Source organism: Lissotriton vulgaris, chromosome 4_1, assembly GCF_964263255.1.
Source record: "Lissotriton vulgaris chromosome 4_1, aLisVul1.2, whole genome shotgun sequence".
Classification (NCBI taxonomy): Eukaryota; Metazoa; Chordata; class Amphibia; order Caudata; family Salamandridae; genus Lissotriton; species Lissotriton vulgaris.
Genome location: NC_141691.1, coordinates 1217615780 through 1217636306, shown reverse-complemented (window position 1 = coordinate 1217636306; position 20527 = coordinate 1217615780). Strand labels below are relative to the sequence as shown.

At 45.9% G+C, this 20527-nt stretch overlaps 1 protein-coding gene across 1 annotated transcript in view; it reads left to right on the top strand.

Annotated features, from left to right (window-relative positions):
• Window positions 1-20527, top strand: part of LOC147723071 (uncharacterized) — a 170525-nt gene that overhangs the window by 94346 nt on the left and 55652 nt on the right. The window contains exon 5 of the mRNA XM_086965432.1: window positions 15137-15285. Within this exon, the coding sequence (XP_086821558.1) occupies window positions 15137-15285 (149 nt within the window). The remainder of the gene's footprint in view (window positions 1-15136; window positions 15286-20527) is intronic.

Genomic DNA, 20527 nt, shown 5'->3' with positions numbered 1-20527 from the left:
CGGCCAAAACTTATGAAGTAAGAGTTGGGCGCTGAAGGGAAAGCAAATAAGTGAACAGGAGTTCCTCTTCTCTGGCTTCACTGCAGGTGATTGATCCGTCAAGTAGAGGGTGATGTAGGATGTGAATAGTGTCCTAGCAAGGGGGGTGCTGTCCACCCCGGGTGGCACAAGTTTTGAGGGCGGTGGCTGTTGCAGGATCCCCAAGACCCCCCGCTCTTACATGTGGTACTGTCGTGGGAAATACCAGCACCACCCCCTGCTCATACATGCGGCTGCTGGGAAGCAAATGCAGGGACTGCCACAGGCGGCAAAAAGTCTAGGTATGTCACTGATTGTGAAAGGGATATGAATAGGGGTCAATATAAGTAGCTTTGTGGGAGTTTGTATAGGGTTTTCCGCCCTGATATTGAACGTGCATGACACTTTGCATCATAGAAGAACCACCATGAACCAATGGAGAATCAAAATGTGGTGCTTTATTGCCAGTATATAAAGGAAGAAAGTTCACAGTAGGTAAACAGATTTAGTCTGATCCTGGAATGCACTTTTGCTCAAATCTCTAAGGCTAGTGCCACACCATTTTGGCCCTTTGTACAGATGGTGGCATTCTCAAAGGCATGCCCAGAGTATTTCTGGCTAGTCATTGATCCATTTGAATGCCACGTTACGCACTGTAGCAACTCCCTTACACAGTAACCCCTCACACTATTTTTTAGTCCAATTTGTGTATATTAAAATAATCACAAATCACATTTGTTGTTATCCTAAATTAATTGTGGGACATCTTGAATGTTAACGTGGAAGAGCGATTGATCCAAGACTTCACAGCAGTACATTAAGTGGCCTATTTATGAGAGCCCTGCGTCACTTTTGCACCATGTAAAGTAGCTCATGCATGACACATGGCTTTCAATCCAGTATATGAAACCACACAAAGCCACCCTCCGTGACTTTGAGTGGCCTCATAAATCTTGAGTATGACAACGCAGCGCAAATTGTTACGTTGCCTTATTCTGTGCCTGGGAGGCGTACCATGGGCTTTTAAGTGGGTTTTACCACGTAACACCCATGGATTTTGATGCTGCCCCAGATTTACAAAATCATGTAAACCTAGGGAAGTGCCAAATGCATATGCCTCCCGAGGTGAGGCGTAACGAGCAGACATGTGTTTATTTCTCCTCGTTTTTCCTCTTCAATGGGTGCTGCATTCTGCAGCACACATAGACAGAGGAAAACACCTCCTAGGATTGTCTTTGTTCATGAAGGTGCCCCTTCCTGCACAAAATCAAGTCTGCATGCAACAGAGGCATCCTTGCACCATGGTGCAATGGTGCCTAGGTTGGGGCTTGTCTGCTGAAACGGAGAAAGGACAGGAATGCACCATATTGTACACATACAGTGCAGTCCTACCCTTTCACTTTGGCATAGGGCAGGTCAGCAAGGTGCCTTGCTGCACTACTCTACGCCAAAATCCCCAAAATTAGGGCCTAATTTAATATAACAAAGGCCAGAGGATTGCAATAGCTTTGAAACCTAAACTTTGCAAAGAAAACAAAAACAATCTTTAGAAATTGTACAACATTTTGAAAAAAGTATTTTCTAGATATGATTTCCCAAATTGTGGATGACCTTTCAAGGGACATCACATAACAAAGAAATGAAATGTAAATTATATTAAAAAATGGACGAATCAGCATTGTACGACTTGCCAAGAGAAATTAATAAACCGACTGCGGATATACTAAAGAAATGCAAAATCAAAACCTGTTTAAATACAAAGGATATACCATTAACTAGAAATATGGCGAAGTATAAACAAGGGCAAAAAAGGAAGCTTCAAATTTCCAAGCAAACCATCTAAAGAAAACCTAATCATTGAAATATATTCATCTGATAAAGGTGGGCGTAACAATTCCTACAGACAGATAGGACCAATTAATAAGCACATTGGGGCAGATTTATGAGGCCATTGCGCCTCTTTGCGCTGAAATTGCGTCACTTTATTTGACGCAACTGCGGCGCAAACAATGCGCCCTATTTACAACGCCACGCATCTAGGAGATGCGTCACATTGTAAAGCACTGCGCCATAAGGAGGCGTTCCTGCGCAGGAACGCCTCCTGAAAGTGGCTGAGTGAAATCTATGAGATTTCACTCAGTCACTTTCAGGGCAATGCTGCGTCACAACCCTGCGCCTGCTTGAAGCAGGCGTAGGTCTTGACGCAGCATTGTGCACATGGTGTACCCCCGAGCCTTGCTGGAGCTGCGTTGCGCTTGCGACGCAACTCCAGCAATGCGCCACATTTCTGGCACAGATGCGTCACGCATCTGTGCCGTTTTTGCACCATGGTGCGCCGCATCATAAATGCGGCGCACCATGGGTAGCGAAGCTGTGGTGCACTGTGGCGCACGTTAACTGGCGCATCCCTGGGGATGCGCCAGTTAACATAAATCTGCCCCATGGTATGTAAGAGGCACGTTGCAGGGACTAACAAGAACACTGCTGAGCCAGATAAGAGGCTCTTCACAAATATTTCCAGAAAGACTGGAAAAGAGGGTTTTTTACAAATGAGAATTTGGTTTGTGCGAACTTACACAACCAAACATCTTGAGACAGAAATTCCCTGGACACTGGAACTCGTAAAAAAAAATGTAGTTACAAATAAAGAAACAAAAAATATATAGTTTTCAAAATACATTTCAAATTTCATAGCATCAGTAAGTCATACCATTCTGGATGCATCTGAATCATTACTAATGAAAGGAGTGAAACATATGCTCCGTGTAAGGAACAGGAGCTTACTACAAAATAGAAAATTATTCCAATGCCTATGTGAACGTTAAGGGCATGGAATTTTACAAGGTAGTGAATAATCATTTACCAAACTCAGGGCCACATGTACGACCATTTCCTTTCCTTTCAAGTCCCAAAAGGAAATATACTAATGTGTCTCAGACACATTTCGCGATTCCCAAGGGGGTCGCTAATGACCTGCTTCATTAATATTCATGAGGCAAGTTGCACTTTGCAAACCATTGGGAATGGGCAATAACAGAGGGATGGGGTCTTCCGGGGACAGCAGACCCCCATGTCTGTGTTTGCTTTTTAAATAAACAACATTTTTTTTAAATTCAGCACATTCTCCTTAAAGGAAAACGGAATGCATTTCAAGAACAAAAATGAAACGTTTCAGTTTCATTATTTTAAGAGAAGTCAGTGGTCCATGGGAACACTGCCTGCTCTCAAAAAATGCTTTTGCGGCCAATAACATAGGGAAAGGCGTCCACTGGGAACTCCTTCCCATATGCAACTGTCTTACCACCTACTTGAAGTAGGCGGTAAACTGTGATTGTTTTGCGATCGCATTCTGGTCACAAAACAATCGTACATAATGTAGGTAGGTGGATACCTGACTATGGTTGCCCCCAACTTTTTGCCTAGTGTTTAGCTGGTTTCCGACTTAGTTGGCCTGGGAGCCTGCTATTCAGGACCCCAGGCTATCTGCTCTCTCTGTAAAATGGACTCCATGTACTGTAGGTACATACCAAATTAGATATTGGGTCACCCTTGCGAGTCCCTGTATAGTGTACCATAGGTACCCAGGGCATAGGTGCACCCAAGGCCTAACAGGGGCTGCAGCATATATTATGCCACCCCTGGCTGGCCACCTAAATTGACACAACTGGCTGATCACTCAGCTGGGGCAAGGTTGTGTAACCACCCCTTGCTTAGGTATAGTATTCCTATACCTTCCTTATATATAGACACATAGTAACTTATAAGTCACTCCTATGGCAGGCCTTAACAATCCTGGAGGCAGAGTTCTTGGTTATGTGTGAGATGGTGCTCTAGCATGAGCTGAGCCTGTCTGCAGCTTTCGGAACCATGTCCTTGTAGCTGTCTATGATATTGCCATACCATATACTCTTAAGTGCATTATAATCCTTGCGGTTAATGCTAACTTTGGTTTGGCTTTATCAAAACATGTTGTGTAAGGTGTCATACTCTTTGGAATACTACTCCCTCGCCAATTCTGGTGACGGGGGTAGCATTCCACCCTTCTAGAGGGAGAAGACATGTTGAAACTACTGTACCTGGTTAAAGTTAACCAGAGCCCCAGCATCACAAAATGGATGCTGCTGCCACAGAAACAAGTCTGACCTCCTGCTGCTGGGAGGGGGAACAGCATTTACAATGCAACTTTTACCACGCAGTACCTTTACCACGCAACTTTTACAACGCAAGTCATTACAACAACTTGCGCTGGGGGGCGCTGTAGGATAGGGAATAGTTTAATTTACTATCCAAAACCTTTCCTACTATCCACGGTGACTGGAGTTGGAATAGTAAATTAAACTATTCACTATCCAGCGCCCCCCAACGCAAGTCGTTGTAACGACTTTCGTTGTAAAACCTGCGTGGTAAAGGCATGCATTGTAAAAGCATGCGTAGTAACAACATACATCCGCTGGGAGTCCTTCCAGTCACGGATGTTTGGACAATAGGTTTCCTGCTTGGGGAGGTGCGAGCACCACCCCAGACAGGAGGATGTGTATTGGGACAGGGAGGGCTGAATTGAATTAGACACTGCCTGGAGCCCTCTAGGTGCTCCATGCATACCGCAGTTCAAACCGGTTGCTGGGGCACTCCAGCCCCAGTTCTGGCGCGAAACTGCACAAATGAAAGGGGGTGTAACCACCCCCCTTCCTGGTCCCACCCATAGGAGGGACCTAGTGACCAAACCAGCCCCCTTTAGTTGTATAAAGGTAGGAGCTGACCCAGGAGACTTTAGATTAATCCTGGAATCGATTTGAACCAAAACTCTGGAACCTTTGACATTCACCTGAGCTGAAGACTGAAGAATCTCGCTTGCGACCAAGGACTGACCACCCTGAGCAACCAGGCACCATCCAGCAACTCGACGGCTTGCTTTGTCCCCGTTCCCGTCGGAACTCGAGCACAGAGCCTGACAAGACCTCAACTCCCGGACCTCTCTGACCCCACTGCACGACTCCAGCACAGCTGAGCCCCGTGGAAGGCGTCAGAACCCGTGGAAGCAGGCAACTTGGAAAGTCTTCAACTTGCTAACAGCGCAGCTCCTGAGGCCTCCTCGAAGCTGTGCACTGGGGACTGAGACACCCCGACACCGAGCTCCACCTGCACCGAAGACCAGCCCTCCACACTCCACGAGATCTGCGTGGGGCCCTTCTGCTTGTGTTCTGCTCGATGCGTTGTCCAGTTGCTGGCCGGTTGGCTAGTAGCCCGCTGGTGACGATCCTTTTGAAACTCTATCGCTGGTCTGGTTGCTCCAGACTCCAGACTGGCCCTTGCTTTCCTGAAAAGGTGAAGTACCTCAGACCCTCCTGGTCTGCACCAGAAGCCTTTTTGTGTATGCTGCGTGGGTTAAGTTTGCTTAGGCTTGTTGACTCTGATCTTGAAGCCGATCCCTCCATCTGCGAGAACCTTTGTGGGACAGCTCCTCTCCAGCACCTGGTTGTCCTCAACGCCTCCTGGTCCGCGTGGCTGCAACGACAAGCTTCACCCCAGCACTTGATTGCTCCTCGACGACGTCTGGTTCCTTCCTGGTTCCACCCGGTCACTGGCTAGTGACCTAGACTCTGTCCCCTCTGCTTTCAGGTCTTCTTCAACTCCGATCCACCCTTGGATCCACCCGGACATCTTCCTCCTGGTCGCCTGCAGCATCTTTCTTCACAGGCTCCATAGACTTCAACGGTGATACCCGACACATCTTCACACCTATGCACTTGCTTCCTGTGGGTGAGGTAACACGAGTACTTTGGTGCTCTCAAGGGTTTTGACTATCCAAGTGTCTAGGTTTTTAGTTGTTTCCTTCTAGCTAGACCGGAAGTGTCCTAAATCTTCATTTAATTACCTTCTAAGTTCCCATTGACTTTCTATTGACTCTCGCGTGAGTGTACTGACACTGCACGCGCCGCCTGTGGGCCTCCTACTCCTAACCTAAGGGTCAGCTAGTGTAGCCGCAGTGATTCTCTAGGCCCAAGGCCTCTTCCTTTCCCAAGTCGTGGTTCCTATACCACTTACTTAGTATATGGTTTTACGTGCCCCTAGGGCCTAACTGTAAATTGTGTTATTTAAAGTATTTCTAAGTGTAACTTGTTATGTGCTTTTGCCTCTGATCTCATAAAGAGTTCAGAGGAGTGTGTTAGTGAATAAATACATATATATTTTATATATATCCTGTGTGGTGTCCTTTCATTTGATATTCAAGGGGTTACATATGGTAAATCAGCTGGCTTTACATGCCCTCAAGAGTCTTTTAGCCTAGGACTGTTCTGTCCACGCTACCTCTAGGATAGCTGGTCTATAAGGTTGACTTTACAACCATCACCATAAGGGTTGTTTGGACTGGTGCAAGGTGTTCACTAGAATAGTCAACATCATATTCCAGGCCAACTTCTCACACATACTTCTGCGACTTTCTATTAGAAAGAGACGCCCTTGGCACGCCTTTTCCTAATAGTGACTCGCAAACCCTATTTTGCAAGTGAGTAGCAGTTTACTGATTCGCAAAATAGGGTCGATACATGCTACAACACTTTTTAGCAATGGCAAACGGCCTGAATCTCTGGTTGCAATCGCTAAAAACAGTCAGACATGTGGCCCAAAAGATTTTGGGCCCGATGTAGGTACCAAATACCGGTCGGAAACGGCCGATTTCGGCCGTTTCCGACCGGTATTTGGCCTACTGGGATGTAGGGGACCTTTTTTTGTCCGAATCGGTATTTTACCGATTCGGTAAAATTACCGAATCGCAAAAATACCGAATCGGTAATTTTACCGATTTTTTACATTTGGGATGTAGGTGGGACTACTTTCAGTCCCACAGGCCCTTCAGATTCGGTATTTTAACACCCAATCCAATTGGGTGTTAAAATACCGAATCCAGGTGTGCATGCACATGTGTGCATGCCCACCTATGCCATGTGACAGACAGACATGCCCTTAGGGCATGTCTGTGTGCCACATGGCTCACATGCCTTTTTTTGGGGTGCTGGAGGGTGTCAAAGTGACACCCCCTGTACCCTTGCACAAATCGGTAATTACCGAATCGGTAATTACCGATTCGGTAATGCCCATTGATTCCTATGGGCTTCAAGGCCCATAGGAAGCAATGGGGGATACCGAATCGGTATTTACAGAATCGGTAAATACCGAATCTTACAGATTCGGTATTTACCGAATCTGAAATACCTACATCTCCCCCCTCTAATTTACCACTTCATAAATACTGATACGGTATGATTCGGTATTTATGAAGTGGTAAATGTAGATTTACCTACATCGGGCCCTTTATTTGCAATTGAGCAAAAAACATATGCTGGAAATCTATGCAAATTTGAATGAAATGCTTATAAAGGTGCTTAATAATGAATCGATAACAGAGGAAACTTGAACATACGTTAGTCAGGACACCCTCTCTCTGAAAGTCTACATGTTACCTATAGTTCAAACAAATCTACATAAGGAGAAATTGCGGATTTTCTGAATCGGATTCAATGCACCAAACAGTAGGTAATAATGTAGATCACTTTGAAAATGTTTGAATGAAGATCACGGTCATATATCAAGAATACACCTGCCTTTTTGCAAAAAATTGGAAATTGCGAATATCTGTAAAGAAACACAAATAATTCTTTGTATATGGAACATAAATCTCATTGATTATTTAAGATTCACTGTTTTTTATGTTAAAAACAACAGTAGAATTAGTTATGTCTATGGTTAAAGAGCAAGGCTATTGGCATGAAAGAATAAAGCTTACTCACAACATTGACATCAGAGAAAATACATTTTTGGGATGTGCAGATCAGCATATAAATAACTTAACTGAAGTCACAGGGGCCGCTCGCAAAGGCATTTTAGAGAATGCAAATAGTACTCCTATAAAACTAATTTACATACTGGCACATGCATTCTTGAATTAGTCTCCAAATAATCTACAATCGGAATATTCAAGTAATAATCATGTGCAATTAGTGCAGAGGTCTTCAAACTTTTTGATGCCGAGACCCCCTTGTAAAACCTTTTTAGGCGTAAGGACCCCCTTACGACAAAAGATTCTAGAAACTGGTACTCCTCATCATCAACAACTATCGACAACCATAAATGCGCCTGTTAGACCTCATCACATCCATCCATCCATCATTCATCCACCCACACTTTCACACATCCATCCACCCTTTCATCCTTCCATCCATACGTCCATCCTTTACCTATCCACCCATCTATTCATCCACCCACCTTTTCACACATCCATCCATCCATCCATCATTCATCCATGCAACCTTTTACCCATCCATCCATACATCCATCCTTCATCCATCCACCCTTTCATCCTTCCATCCATACATCCACCATTTCACCTATCCATCCTTCATCCATCCACCCTTTCATTACTCCATCCATACATCCATCCACCCTTTCATCCATACATCCATCCTTCATCCACCCACCATTTCATCCATCCACCCATCATTCATCCCCCCACCTTTTCACACATCCATCCATGCATCCATCATTCATCCATGCAACCTTTTATCCACCCATACATCCATCCTTCATCCATCTACCTTTTTGTCCTTCCATCCATACATACATCCTTCATCCATCCACCCTTTCATCCATCCATCCATCCTTCATCCATCCACCTACCCTTTCATCCATCCATCCATCCATCCACCCATCATTCATCCCCCACCTTTTCACACATCCATCCATACATACATCCTTCATCCATCCACCCTTTCATCCATCCATCCACCCACCTTTTCACACATCCATCCATCCTTCATCCATCCATCCACCCTTTCATCTTTACATCCATCCACTCATCATTCATCCACCCACCCTTTCATCCATCCATCCTTCATCCATCCACCTACCCTTTCATCCATCCATCCATCCATCCACCCCCATCCACCCATCATTCATCCCCTACCTTTTCACACACCCATCCATACATACATCCTTCATCCATCCACCCTTTCATCCATCCATCCACCCACCCTTTCATATTTACATCCATCCACTCATCATTCATCCACCCACCCTTTCATCCATCCATCCACCCACCTTTTCACACATCCATCCACCCTTCATCCATCCATCCACCCTTTCATCTTTACATCCATCCACTCATCATTCACCCACCCACCCTTTCATCCATCCATCCACCCACCTTTTCACACATCCATCCATCCTTCATCCATCCATCCACCCTTTCATCTTTACATCCAACCACTCATCATTCATCCACCCACCTTTTCACACATCCATCCATTCATCCTTCATCCATCCATCTACCCTTTCATCTTTACATCCATCCACTCATCATTCATCCACCCACCTTTTCACACATCCATCTATTCATCCTTACATCCACCCATCCATCCTTCATCCTTCCTTCCATCCATCCATCCATCCACCCACCCTTCATCCTTCCATCCACACATACATTCATCCTTCATCCACCCACCTTTTCTGTGCCTCTCTCATGGGGGTGGGGTCAGTATCTCTCTGTGTCTTCTTCCTTCTTCCTCTCTCATGGGAGGGCATCTCTGTGCTTCCCTGCTTGGGGGGGAAGGGGGGGGGCAGACAGGCTGTATAAACACCTCACGGTGAAGAACAGTTTCAGGCACATTTCTCCTGCACAGGCGCCAGGTATGTGGGACTTGAACCAATGACTGTAATGTCCTTCTGCTGTTTGCTATGTGTGTTTGTAAAGCGCTCTGATACCTACGGGTTAAGCTAGCGCTATATAAAACGTTAAAAATAAAAATAAACCCCACAGCTAAGTCCATTGATTGAACTCAAAGGGCTACAGCCTCCTCCCCCAGACACCCCCCCCCCCTCCCCAGCACGTGTAAGTGAGCCCGGCTGAAACAGCTTCGGGACACACAGAAAGGCACACCCGAGTACTTCACAGGTCTTCAGAAGACCTTTACTTGTTAATGAGGCGTGAATTAGGCCTCCACCGTGATCACCCGGCCTCAATCAGCCTGACGCCAGGAACTGCTGCACGCTCCAACAGAATCTGCGACCCCCTTCCCAGGACTCCACGACCCCCCTGGGGGTCGCGCCCCACAGATTGAAGACCTCTGAATTAGTGCAAATAGAATAGACCGTTCCCTGTTTGCAGTTTTATTAATAAGGAGGTGGAAGTTTCCAGGACAAATCACAAATGTATGTAATAGTACTTAAAAGAGTTCTACAGCAATACATTTCGACATACTCCAAAATGCCTTTGTGCACAGATCCCAATTTGTACAGATAAAAAGGTGATGGGCGCAATAAGTTGCATTGTGAAGGTTCCACAAATCATCACCTAAGGCCACCTGCCTTACTCACAGCATGCATGAATTGAGCCCATTATAAAGAAACCCCCCAAATATACACTCTAAGAAGAAAAAAAACCACACTAAATTCAGAGGGGACCTGTGGAGAATAGTAAAGCAAGACAGAACTAAGCTGAAAAAACAAGAAGGCAACTACGATAGATGAAAAAACAGAAAGACAATAAAGGAAGCGTGTTTGTTTCGGAACTGACCCACCTACAGGTATGGAGACACTCATAACAGGCACAGAATAAAGGTACTACGGAGTTGACAATTCTCGTCAGTATGAAGAGGGACAGTTATAATCATAGAGGCTCTAATCCTGGATCTTCCATGTCCTTCTCTCCTACACTACTGTGCATCCTTGGATGTTAAGCGGATCAATTAAAGCCTCTACTGGGTGCTGCACTCAGTACTTATGATTCCCTGATGGACAGACCTGGCCAAGTCAGGTGATCTTCAATTTTCAGTCTTGAGGGTCCCCTTCAATTCTGGGCAGGCATGGGCTTGACATTAGCTTCCGCACAGGCCCTTCAGCTTGGCTGTCTATCCTGAGTCTGATTTGGTTCTAGAAGAATGACAACCAGTTACAGAAATGTTGATCTCAAGCAGGAAATGAGGGATACGACCTTTTCACCTTTGCAGGGGATCAGCAGATACTTCAAGGGGCATGTAGATTTCCATCCACCACCCTCTGAGACAGTTGTTTCGGGGACGGGTTCAAGAGATTGTGTATGCACAGGCTCTGTTGTCCTTCGTGGACCCTGAGAAGCCTTACATTTGCAGTCCACCAACTTGTGGCACACCAGGGATAAAGATATAAATGACACACACCCATCAACATGGATATATATGTATTCGAACTCCACTCAAATTTCAGAATTGATGAAGGCCAGATATCCTAGTTATAGGGAGCTAGTAGGCCTTTCCTACATAGTGGTAGAGCTGAAAAGGCCTTTTCCCAATTATTGATTATACTGTTGCCATTGCCAGTCCATAAATAGTCTGGGATGAGTTGACGCTAGCCACCCACATCAATATGGCTGTACTTAGGATGCTCAGATGTCCAACAATATTCAATGGCATTAGAGTACCGAGTCACAAAGACCTGCAGGTGTCTTTCATCCCAACAATGCCTTCCACTTAGCTGTCACCCACAATTACAAGGCAGATGCTGTGAGATGCTCAAAGGCGACCTTTGTTGAAAAGAAACACTATATCACGGCAAATCTGTTATTCTTTTGTCAATTGAGAGCTTACCCCTGATATCATATTTATGAGAGGGTTGTGCGTAGTTGCAAAGGCTTTCTTCCAAAAAGTTCATAAAGTGATTTCAAAAGCTTCGTAAGTGTCATGAAGATCAGGAAAATTTGTGAAGATTCGAAAAATAAAATTGTGAAGGCGGAAGTCCCAGAACGGTATTTTTTTTTAGGTGAAACCTCCTGATAGAACTAAGTTCACTTTTAACAGGATAATCTTCTGTCAGTAATAAAGCTTGTAGGAACATATATATAAATTATTATTTTTTTTTCCTCAAATCACTACTCTTCGAAACTGCAAAGGTAAACTACTTGACCAAACTTTATTTTTAATTATGATTTAATTAAAAGTATAATTGCGCTCTTCTCTAAAATCATGGCATCTGTCGAAGTTTCGTTTTGTGGCCTTAATTGCACAATTGGCATGTGGTGAAATATTTATCATATCCGATAAAATTTGACACAACGAATTTCTGAATTCATTGAGTATGATAAATAGCAGTTATTCAGAATTTTGCCCTGAAAAGGGGGAATAGCATCCAGAGATTGGTGCTTTCCAGGTGAAATCTACAGCATAAACAAAGGATGGACGGAATGCTGAACAAAAAAAACATTCACCCCAGTCACAGTCCTGGATTAAATCCATCATTCTTTAGCTCACTTAGCCACCCCAGTTCAGACCCAGTCATATGCAATCAGTCTTGACCCTGTGCCTCATGGGAACAGTCCAGCCCGAACTGCCAAGCAAGGATCTTCCTAGACCGGAAACAAGCTTTCTGGGACCGGTTTCACGGTATCACCTCTCATCAGTCAGGCTAGCTTGAATCCAGTGGCACTGCAACCAAGGGACTCACGTCTGGGCATACCCATCCTACTTAGGGGGAAACATTATGTGTGAACAAATGATGGACCGAGGTAAACGTGCAGCCAGGGAGCCCACCAAACCTGCTTTAATTTCTCCAGGCCTGCACATTGATATAACCAATTGTTGATGCTTTACTTAGTGTGTTTTCCATTCTTGTGAATCACTGCTATATGGAAACTGAGACTCAAGCAGAGAATAACTTTGTCTATCCTTTGTGGGTCATATAGAGTTTGCCGGAGCACCGTTCTAAAGCAGTGTCATTTTTGACCTGCCAAATTCACAGTTTCCCAGCACAGCTCAGAGTCCAAGAAAACACAGGGTTTCCAACAGCAGAACTTCACCAGGCTTTGCTGTCTGAAACCTCTGACCTGATGGCCCATCTACCACAGGCCTATCAGGCTACAGCGATAGTCATGCAGTTCAAATTAAGGTGGGGTGACTATCACTGGAGCTTCTAGGCAAGGACCACCACACATTACATGGTGGTACTGGGTATTGAATATCATGCAATGGCCCCAGTTGCATGGAGAAAGCTTCCCGCACAGGGCTCTCATTGTTAGTTCCATTGAAGAAAAAACTTTGCTGAGTGGGCACTTGAAAAATGGTGCCAGCTCTGTGAAGCTCAGCTATTCTGGCAGTGATCTCTAAATTTGTCAGGCGGTCTTCCTCCAGGGGTCGAAGGCCATGATCCACGCTGATTTGGCAGGTGGGCCATCTATCTGGGTCTGAAAGAGGTTTTTGTAGCCTTTGTTCAAAATGGTAGTTATCTGGTTCTTTTTGGGGGGATTCCAAGAGCTCTGCTGTCCAAGAACATTACAGGAGACTTTATTTCTGAGATGACGAATGTCCTTGATGAAGTTACTCATCAGAAAAAGTATTTATCCCCTTAAAAGAAACACTGCTTTTGGTGGGGGCCAATATTCCCTTAGAGGCGCTTTAATGACCCTTTTTGGAAAATCCATGACGGCACTGATGCCTCCATGCTGGGATCATTTAGAGCAACTGAGGTTGTGGCGTCAGTGAGACCTTCAATGGTGTCTCCAGTAGTTTAGGCATCTCGGCCCACTTGACACACTATCAAGCTGTTCCAACTTTGACCATTCACTAATGAATATTTCATATCTTTAGCTTCCTTGTTATTGCATATCCATTCTCCCTGTTTATTTTCTTTGTCCTTCCCTTTGGGGTTTCCTATCATACCTTTGTACACTCCAACCTGTCCCTTGTTTCCATTTCCATTGATATATTAGAATGTAGCTTTGTGTGATGAGCCTTAACTTCAGAAGGAGATAGTAGAGAGCTGAATAAAGACTCATTTTTACCTACCAGTGTACTGTCGCCACTTTCTAAGCCTACTCTAAATATAATGGGGCAGATTTATGTTAACTGGCACATCCCCAGGGATGCACCAGTTAACATGCGCCACAGTGCGCCACAGCTCCGCCAGCCATGGTGCGCCGCATTTATAATGCGGCGCACCATGGTGCAAAAACGGCACAGATGCGTGACGCATCTGTGCCGGAAATGTGTCGCATTGCTGGAGTTGCGTCGCAAGCGCGACGCAGCTCCAGCAAGGCTCGGGGGTGCCCCATTTTAACAATGCTGCGTCAAGACCTACGCCTGCTTCAAGCAGGCGCAGGCTTTTGATGCAGCATTGGCTGAAAAGTGACTGAGTGAAATCTCATAGATTTCACTCAGCCACTTTTGCGAGGCGCACCTGCCCCGGAACGCCCACCCTGCGCCGGAACGCCCACAAGCGGCGCAGGGCTTTACAACGTGACGCATCTGCCTAGATGCGTCACGTTGTAAATCGTTCATAGGGATGCGCTACGTTTACGCCGCCTTGCGTGACGCAACAGCGGCGTAAACGTGGCGCAAGGGCCTCATAAATCTGCCCCAATGTGCCTATGTCTGACAGGTGGACAAGGTGATAATATTAGAAAATCGTCATGACAACAAGAGCAGAAAGAAACATTTGGAAATTAGCGTCTTGTGAAACAGTTGATTGACTGACACTCGCAGGGATGAAATTATGATCCCACTTACTAGTCCGTGTGGGAGAGGGTAGCTGGGAGTGGGGTTATTACTTCCAAATTCAGCCAAGTTCTTCTACTTCTACGCGACTGTCTCCGTGACCAATGCACACTGAACCTGATAATTTAGTCTTGTTTGCGGTTGCTTTCTGATTCTGAGGCACTGTGGGTGATATTGTATGGATATCAATACAGGGGTTGCCAGGGGCAGCAACACCCACGCCTGGTTTGCCCTTTAGTGTCCCTGGCACTTCCCTGGGTAGATTTAGAGTCTGGGGTATGAAGGCTGAAGCAGGAATGAAAATAAATGGCTGTTAAAAGCCATGTTTGCTTCCTCGAGTTTCTATCCGTTTCAGGGCCCCTAACGCCCAAACATCATATATGAGGCTGCTGAGAGGATTTGAGTGGGACAGTAGGTGAAACCCGTTGGTCACAAGGTAAGTTATGGCACTTCCACTAAGCTGGCATATAGGTGGATTCACAACTAAAGGAATTCCTCTGCTGGCTCTCGATAAATTGCCCTTGGGTAGAATAACACCAGATCGGTTGAAGTTTTGTAAACTGTCTGAGATATGATAATCACATGCATATTTTTCTCCTTAGGTGCATAATGGACTGGCAACTTATGCAACGTGGACCTTCATCGCCAGCTTCATTAACTTCGGCCTAGTGCTAAAATATGAAGGCAAAGTGGATGACTTTATTGCAAGCATAATAGTGCTGTGCTCAGTGCTCTTTGGGTTCCTGACATGGTATGGTATTTTTTGTTTCGTACAACAATGCTTTGTCAGTGTACACATTTTGAAAAACTGAGAGTGCGGCAACACTTGTACGGGACAGTTTATTGATTTACATCCTATACAAATAATTTGCAGTAGCTTAACTTGTTCATTGTAAAAAATCATATAAACTTCATTCAAAAAGTGTGGCTATCCTAAAATAAGAGGACAACATTGTAAGGACACTGCACCAGGCAAAGATTGTTTATCTACACATTCAACATGGACGTCCTTTGAGATCCTCTCATCAAGTCTGCAAGGAAAGTGTGCATTAATAGTAGATTTACTTGGAAGGGGAAGTAAATAATTTTTCAAGCAGTATAAGTACCATCACATTTGTGTATTAATGGTAACTTAATCTGTATTGCAGCTGTTACAGGACGCCAAGACACGACCCACACCAAACGGTTGATTTTTAGGTTTTTTATTAACAAATACTTGACAAATGAAAGTGGGCAAGCTGTGTTTGCCCAATCCTCCGTCCGAACCTTCCTCTGTTGACCGAGATTTCTTGAGGTCTTCTCCTTGGTCCTCTCTTAATGGTTGAATAGCGCCCTCAGGCAAAAAGAAGTTGATGCTATGGATATCTGACAGACACAGTAAAAAAACTTCACCAATGTCACCACAAAGTGTTTGTCACTGCTACAACTTCACCTCTTGAAGGCAACTCTGATACATCTCATAACTCGCCTTTGCATCAATGGTGGGGAAAGTATTTTTGTATTTTATTTTTATTTTAGGAGTTTTATATAGCGCTAGCTGGACCCGAGGGTATCAGAGCGCTTAACAACATGTAGAGTCAGATGCAGTTATGCGGTACAGATATTATGATAGTCCATGGAGGATCGAGCCGTGTATAGTTCAGATAGGAGCGCGGGCAAGCGTGGAGTGGGTAGGGTGACGATCCTTCTGGACGAGCGTCTAACCCGATTCTATACTTAGCCAAGTCGGAGAGACCGAGAGGTTTTCTGGGTCCAATTCAAAGTTTACCGTCAAGAGAATATGGAAAGATGGAGAGCCGTGACAGGAGCAACCTTGAAATTTATCGTTTCGCTCAAGAGTGGTCAAGGAAGAGGACTTTGAGCAGGTTCTTGAATTTAGGGAATGAAGGGATCGTTCTGATGGGGGGGGGGGGGTGGAGTTCCAGATTTTAGGGGCGTTACCAGCGAAAGATTTGGCTGCGGGTTTTTGCTTGCGAGTTTTCAGGGGGATGAGCAATAGAGTGTTGGATCTCCTAAGGTTCCTGGACTGGCCAGCTCCTTTGAGTTTAGTGGCTAAGTATTCCGGTTTGCCAGTGTGTAGGGCTTTATGCGTGAGGTAAACTGTTCTAAAGCTGGTTCGAAGATCCGCTGGAAGCCATTTAAGTTCCCAGAGTGCAGGAGAGATGTGGTCGAATTTCTTAGTTCCTGTAACCATTCTTGCTGCAGCATTGAAGCTTGTTTTTAGGGGTGCTGGGTGAGATTTTGCTGTTCCGGTCAGAGCTGCGATCCCATAGTCGATTCTGGAGAGTACCAATGCTTTGGTGGCTTGTTGGAGATCTTTAGGAGGAAGGAAGTGTTTTATTTTATATAGTAGTTTCAGGTTGAGAAAGGCACTTTGGCGGATCTCAAAATGTGTTTTTTCAAGTTCAGTTTAGGGTCTAGGGTAAAACCTTACTGAGTCTGCTGGGGTGAGGGTACCATTGAGGACATCGATGGCTTTCAGCCATTCTTCAATTTGGGGGTTTTCGTCTGTTGGAGATGAGGAGTACTTCAGTTTTCTCTTGGTTGAGTTTCAGGTGGTTGATTGTGAGCCAGTGTTGCACATCCCTGAGCATGGTATTTAATCTTCGGATGTCGTTGACGGAGGTGGTTTACAGATAAAGTTGCGTATCATCTGTAAATAGGTTGAAAGGTATGTTGGAGTTCCTGAGCAGTGTGGTGAGTTGTTCCATTTAGATATTGAAAAGCTGGGGGGAGAGCACTGACCCTTGGGGGACACCTCCATTAACTGGCTGGAGGTCGGACTCAAAGTTTTAGATTTTTATTCTTTGTGAGCGGTTGTGAAGGACGGAGAACCAGTGGAGGACTGTCTCTTCAAGACCGGCTCTTTCTTGGAGGACCTTAAGGAGCAGAGAGTGATCGACTGTATCGAACGCGGCCGATAAGTCTAGGAGGATGAGAAGGCAGCATTGATCCGAATCCAGTGACTTGTGGAGATTGTCTAGGACATTGATGATTGCTGTTTCTGTGCTGCAGCCTTTTCTGAAGCCAGATTGATGGGAATCTAGGAGATTGATGTTATCCAGGTGATGAGTCAGCTGAGGGAGTACACATCTTTCCAGGATTTTGGACAGAAGGGGTAAGTTCGATACAGGTCTAAAGTTGTTCATATCTTCTGTGTCCAGTCCTGGTTTTTTCAGTAGAGGTGTGACTTGGCCAACTTTGGGACAGTCTGGTACAATTCCAGAGCTCAGAGAGCTGTTAATGATTTTGCGGCAATTCGGGGCTAGGGTGTGCTTCAGGTCCTTGACCATACGTGGGGGCAGTTGGTCTTGAGCATGGGAAGACGGGTTAGCCGTGGAGATTAGATAGACTATTTACGCTTCCTGAATAGGGATGAAGGAGGACCATTGTTTTGAAGAGTTCACGGCTGCACCATCCTTAGTTTCATACGCCTTGCTCTCTGTGGCGGGGGGGAGATCCACGCCAAGTGAGAGGTCAATCTTGTCGATTTTGTCATTGAAGAAGACGGCGAAGTTGTCGCATTGTTCTTTGGATGCCAGTATTGAGGAAGTCGAAGGCTTGGATGTTTGATTCCTGATGATATTGAAGAGTTCTTTAGGACGGTTTTTTGTGGTGTTTAGCACGGAACAGAAGAAACCTGACTTTTTGTTCTTAATGTGCTTTTTGTAATTCCTGCAGGCTTCATTAAGTTGGTCGCGATGGAGGGAGGAGGAATTGTTCCTCCAGGTTCTTTCTAAGGCTCTGAGCTGCCTTCTTTCTTCATTAATGTCAGTGGAGAATCATGATCTGGAAGGGATGGTCTTGTTTTTTTTTTGTTTCAGGGGGGCAGGGTGAGCGTCAAATTGATGTTGTAGAGGGAGGTGAGTTCAGTAGTTGAGAGGTGATCAGTCGTGCTGGGAAGGAGCGAGCTACTTCGTTCTTCAGGGTCAGACCGGGGGATCTGAGCTGTGTTCCTGACCCATTTGGGGGGGACCTGAGTAGGGGGTTGAGTTTGGACCATTTGGTCGATGTGAAAGAGAATGATGTGGAGGTCTGACCAGTCGACGGGAATGATGTGGTCAATGGAGATTGCTTTGTTTTCGAAAATGATTGCATCCAGGGTTGCTCCTCTATGGTGTGTTTCTTCTGAGCAGTGTTGGGTTAGATTGTTTTCCAGCAGGAGGCTATTTAAGGATTGAATGAGCGGGTTTTGACTTTCATTCCATCTGCGATTGAGGTCGCCAAGAATTATGTTGTTAGAGTTGCTTAGTGCACAGTGGGCAATCAGGTCGGAAAGGTATTCCCCCAAATCCTTGGAGTTGCCTGGTGGGTGGTATAGGAGGTGTCAGAGTAATGGTCTTTTGGCTTCTGTCTTGATGTTGACTGAGAGGCATTCAAAGGAGCTGTACTCGCAAGAGGTCATTTCCGTGATGGAGATGTTACTCTTGTGAATAATTGCTATGCCCCCGCCCTTATGAGCTTGTCTATCTTTGTTGATCAAATTGAATCCGGGAGGTATCAACATGTCCATAATAGGGTAGGAGAGATTGTTTACCCAGGTCTCCGTGATGAAGGCTATGTCTAAGTCATGGGTGAGGATGGCTTCTGCTAGTTCTGATGCATGCTTATGGGCCGATCTACAGTTTATGAGCATGCATTGGATGGGAGGACCTTCTTCGTTCTTGATCTTTGAGGGTTGGGCTCTGGGTAGGGAGGTTAGGTGAGCTGGGGCTCTTGGGGCTCTTGGCAGGGGATATTCCCTTCTGACTCCCGTGATTACTTGGATCTTAGCTTTGGGGGAGGAGTTCCAAGGTGGATCATAGGTTGAGACGGGAAGTAAGGATTTGGTGGAGGAGTTCCCTTGTGGGACATCGGATGCGGCTAGAAGTGTCGCCTCCTGGGAGGAGACTGATAGTTTTGCCCTTCTGGGTCTGTCTGAATGGGTCTCATTCCCCGAAATGTTGGTCAAGGGTCGAGAACTGAGGGGGGTATGTTGTCCCCATGGGGGTGTTATCTTACTCCTTCTTGGCTGGGAGGTGATTGGCGGGGTGGCAGAGTGTTGAGTGGGTTTTCGGATTGTGGCCAGGGTGGAAAGGGGTTCGTTCAAGCCTCGTGTTAAGATTTCGAGCTGGGATTCCAGTAGGTTGAGGTGATGCGTTAAGTTATCCGAGGGTGGAGGGAGAGAGGCGGGGGTATCAATACCTGGAGAGGGGAGGAGTGGGGTCCGGTCAGGATGGTTAATGGGGGAGGGGCTGCCCAGATTGTTTCTGGGGGGGCTCCTGGGTAGGGGGAGTATAGGCTCGGGCTGAGGGTCTCGTCTCAGTTGGACCGAGGGTGGGGGGTTGTGAGGAGGCTGAGCTTGTGGGTAGCTCACCTCTCTGGATGGCGGGTCGGGGTGGGAGGGGCGGCAGAGATGGATGGTGCACCTGCTCCGTTCAGCAGTGACCCACATACCTCAGGCCTGTGATGTTCATAGCAGTTTCCCTCACGGATGAGGATTTTTAAACAACTTTGTGCCCAAAAGGGAAAGTCTAATTACGTCAGTCAAAATGTAGAAAATAAAACGGTCCTGAAAGATCTCTCAGACTTGGCTGCAGTGCATGCCAAGAGATTGTTATACTGCTACCAAGTGTGTCCGTGTTTTCAACCACCATGCAAAAGAGCGTGCCCCCTCATGGGTCACTTGCCTGAAGCCGCAACTCTTTTGCAGGTTCTCGGCTGCATCGTCCTTCTCGCCTTTCCCCGGGTACCTGAAGATATCGTCGGTTCATAGGAATCGCTTCTCCTAGCCTCCACCTGATGCATCTGACCCTGGGGTCCTAGCCACGCTGGCCACGGTCTCTAACTCAGCTACTTCCGGTTGCTCTTCTCCATGTCCCTGTCCAACTCGTTCCTCATCTACGTCCTCACATCACAATGGTACCTCAGTCTTCCTTCCGGATCACATACATCCTGCCCTTGTTCCGCAAGCCCCAGAGCCTGCTGCAATAGAGGAGGGGGCGCATTTCCTC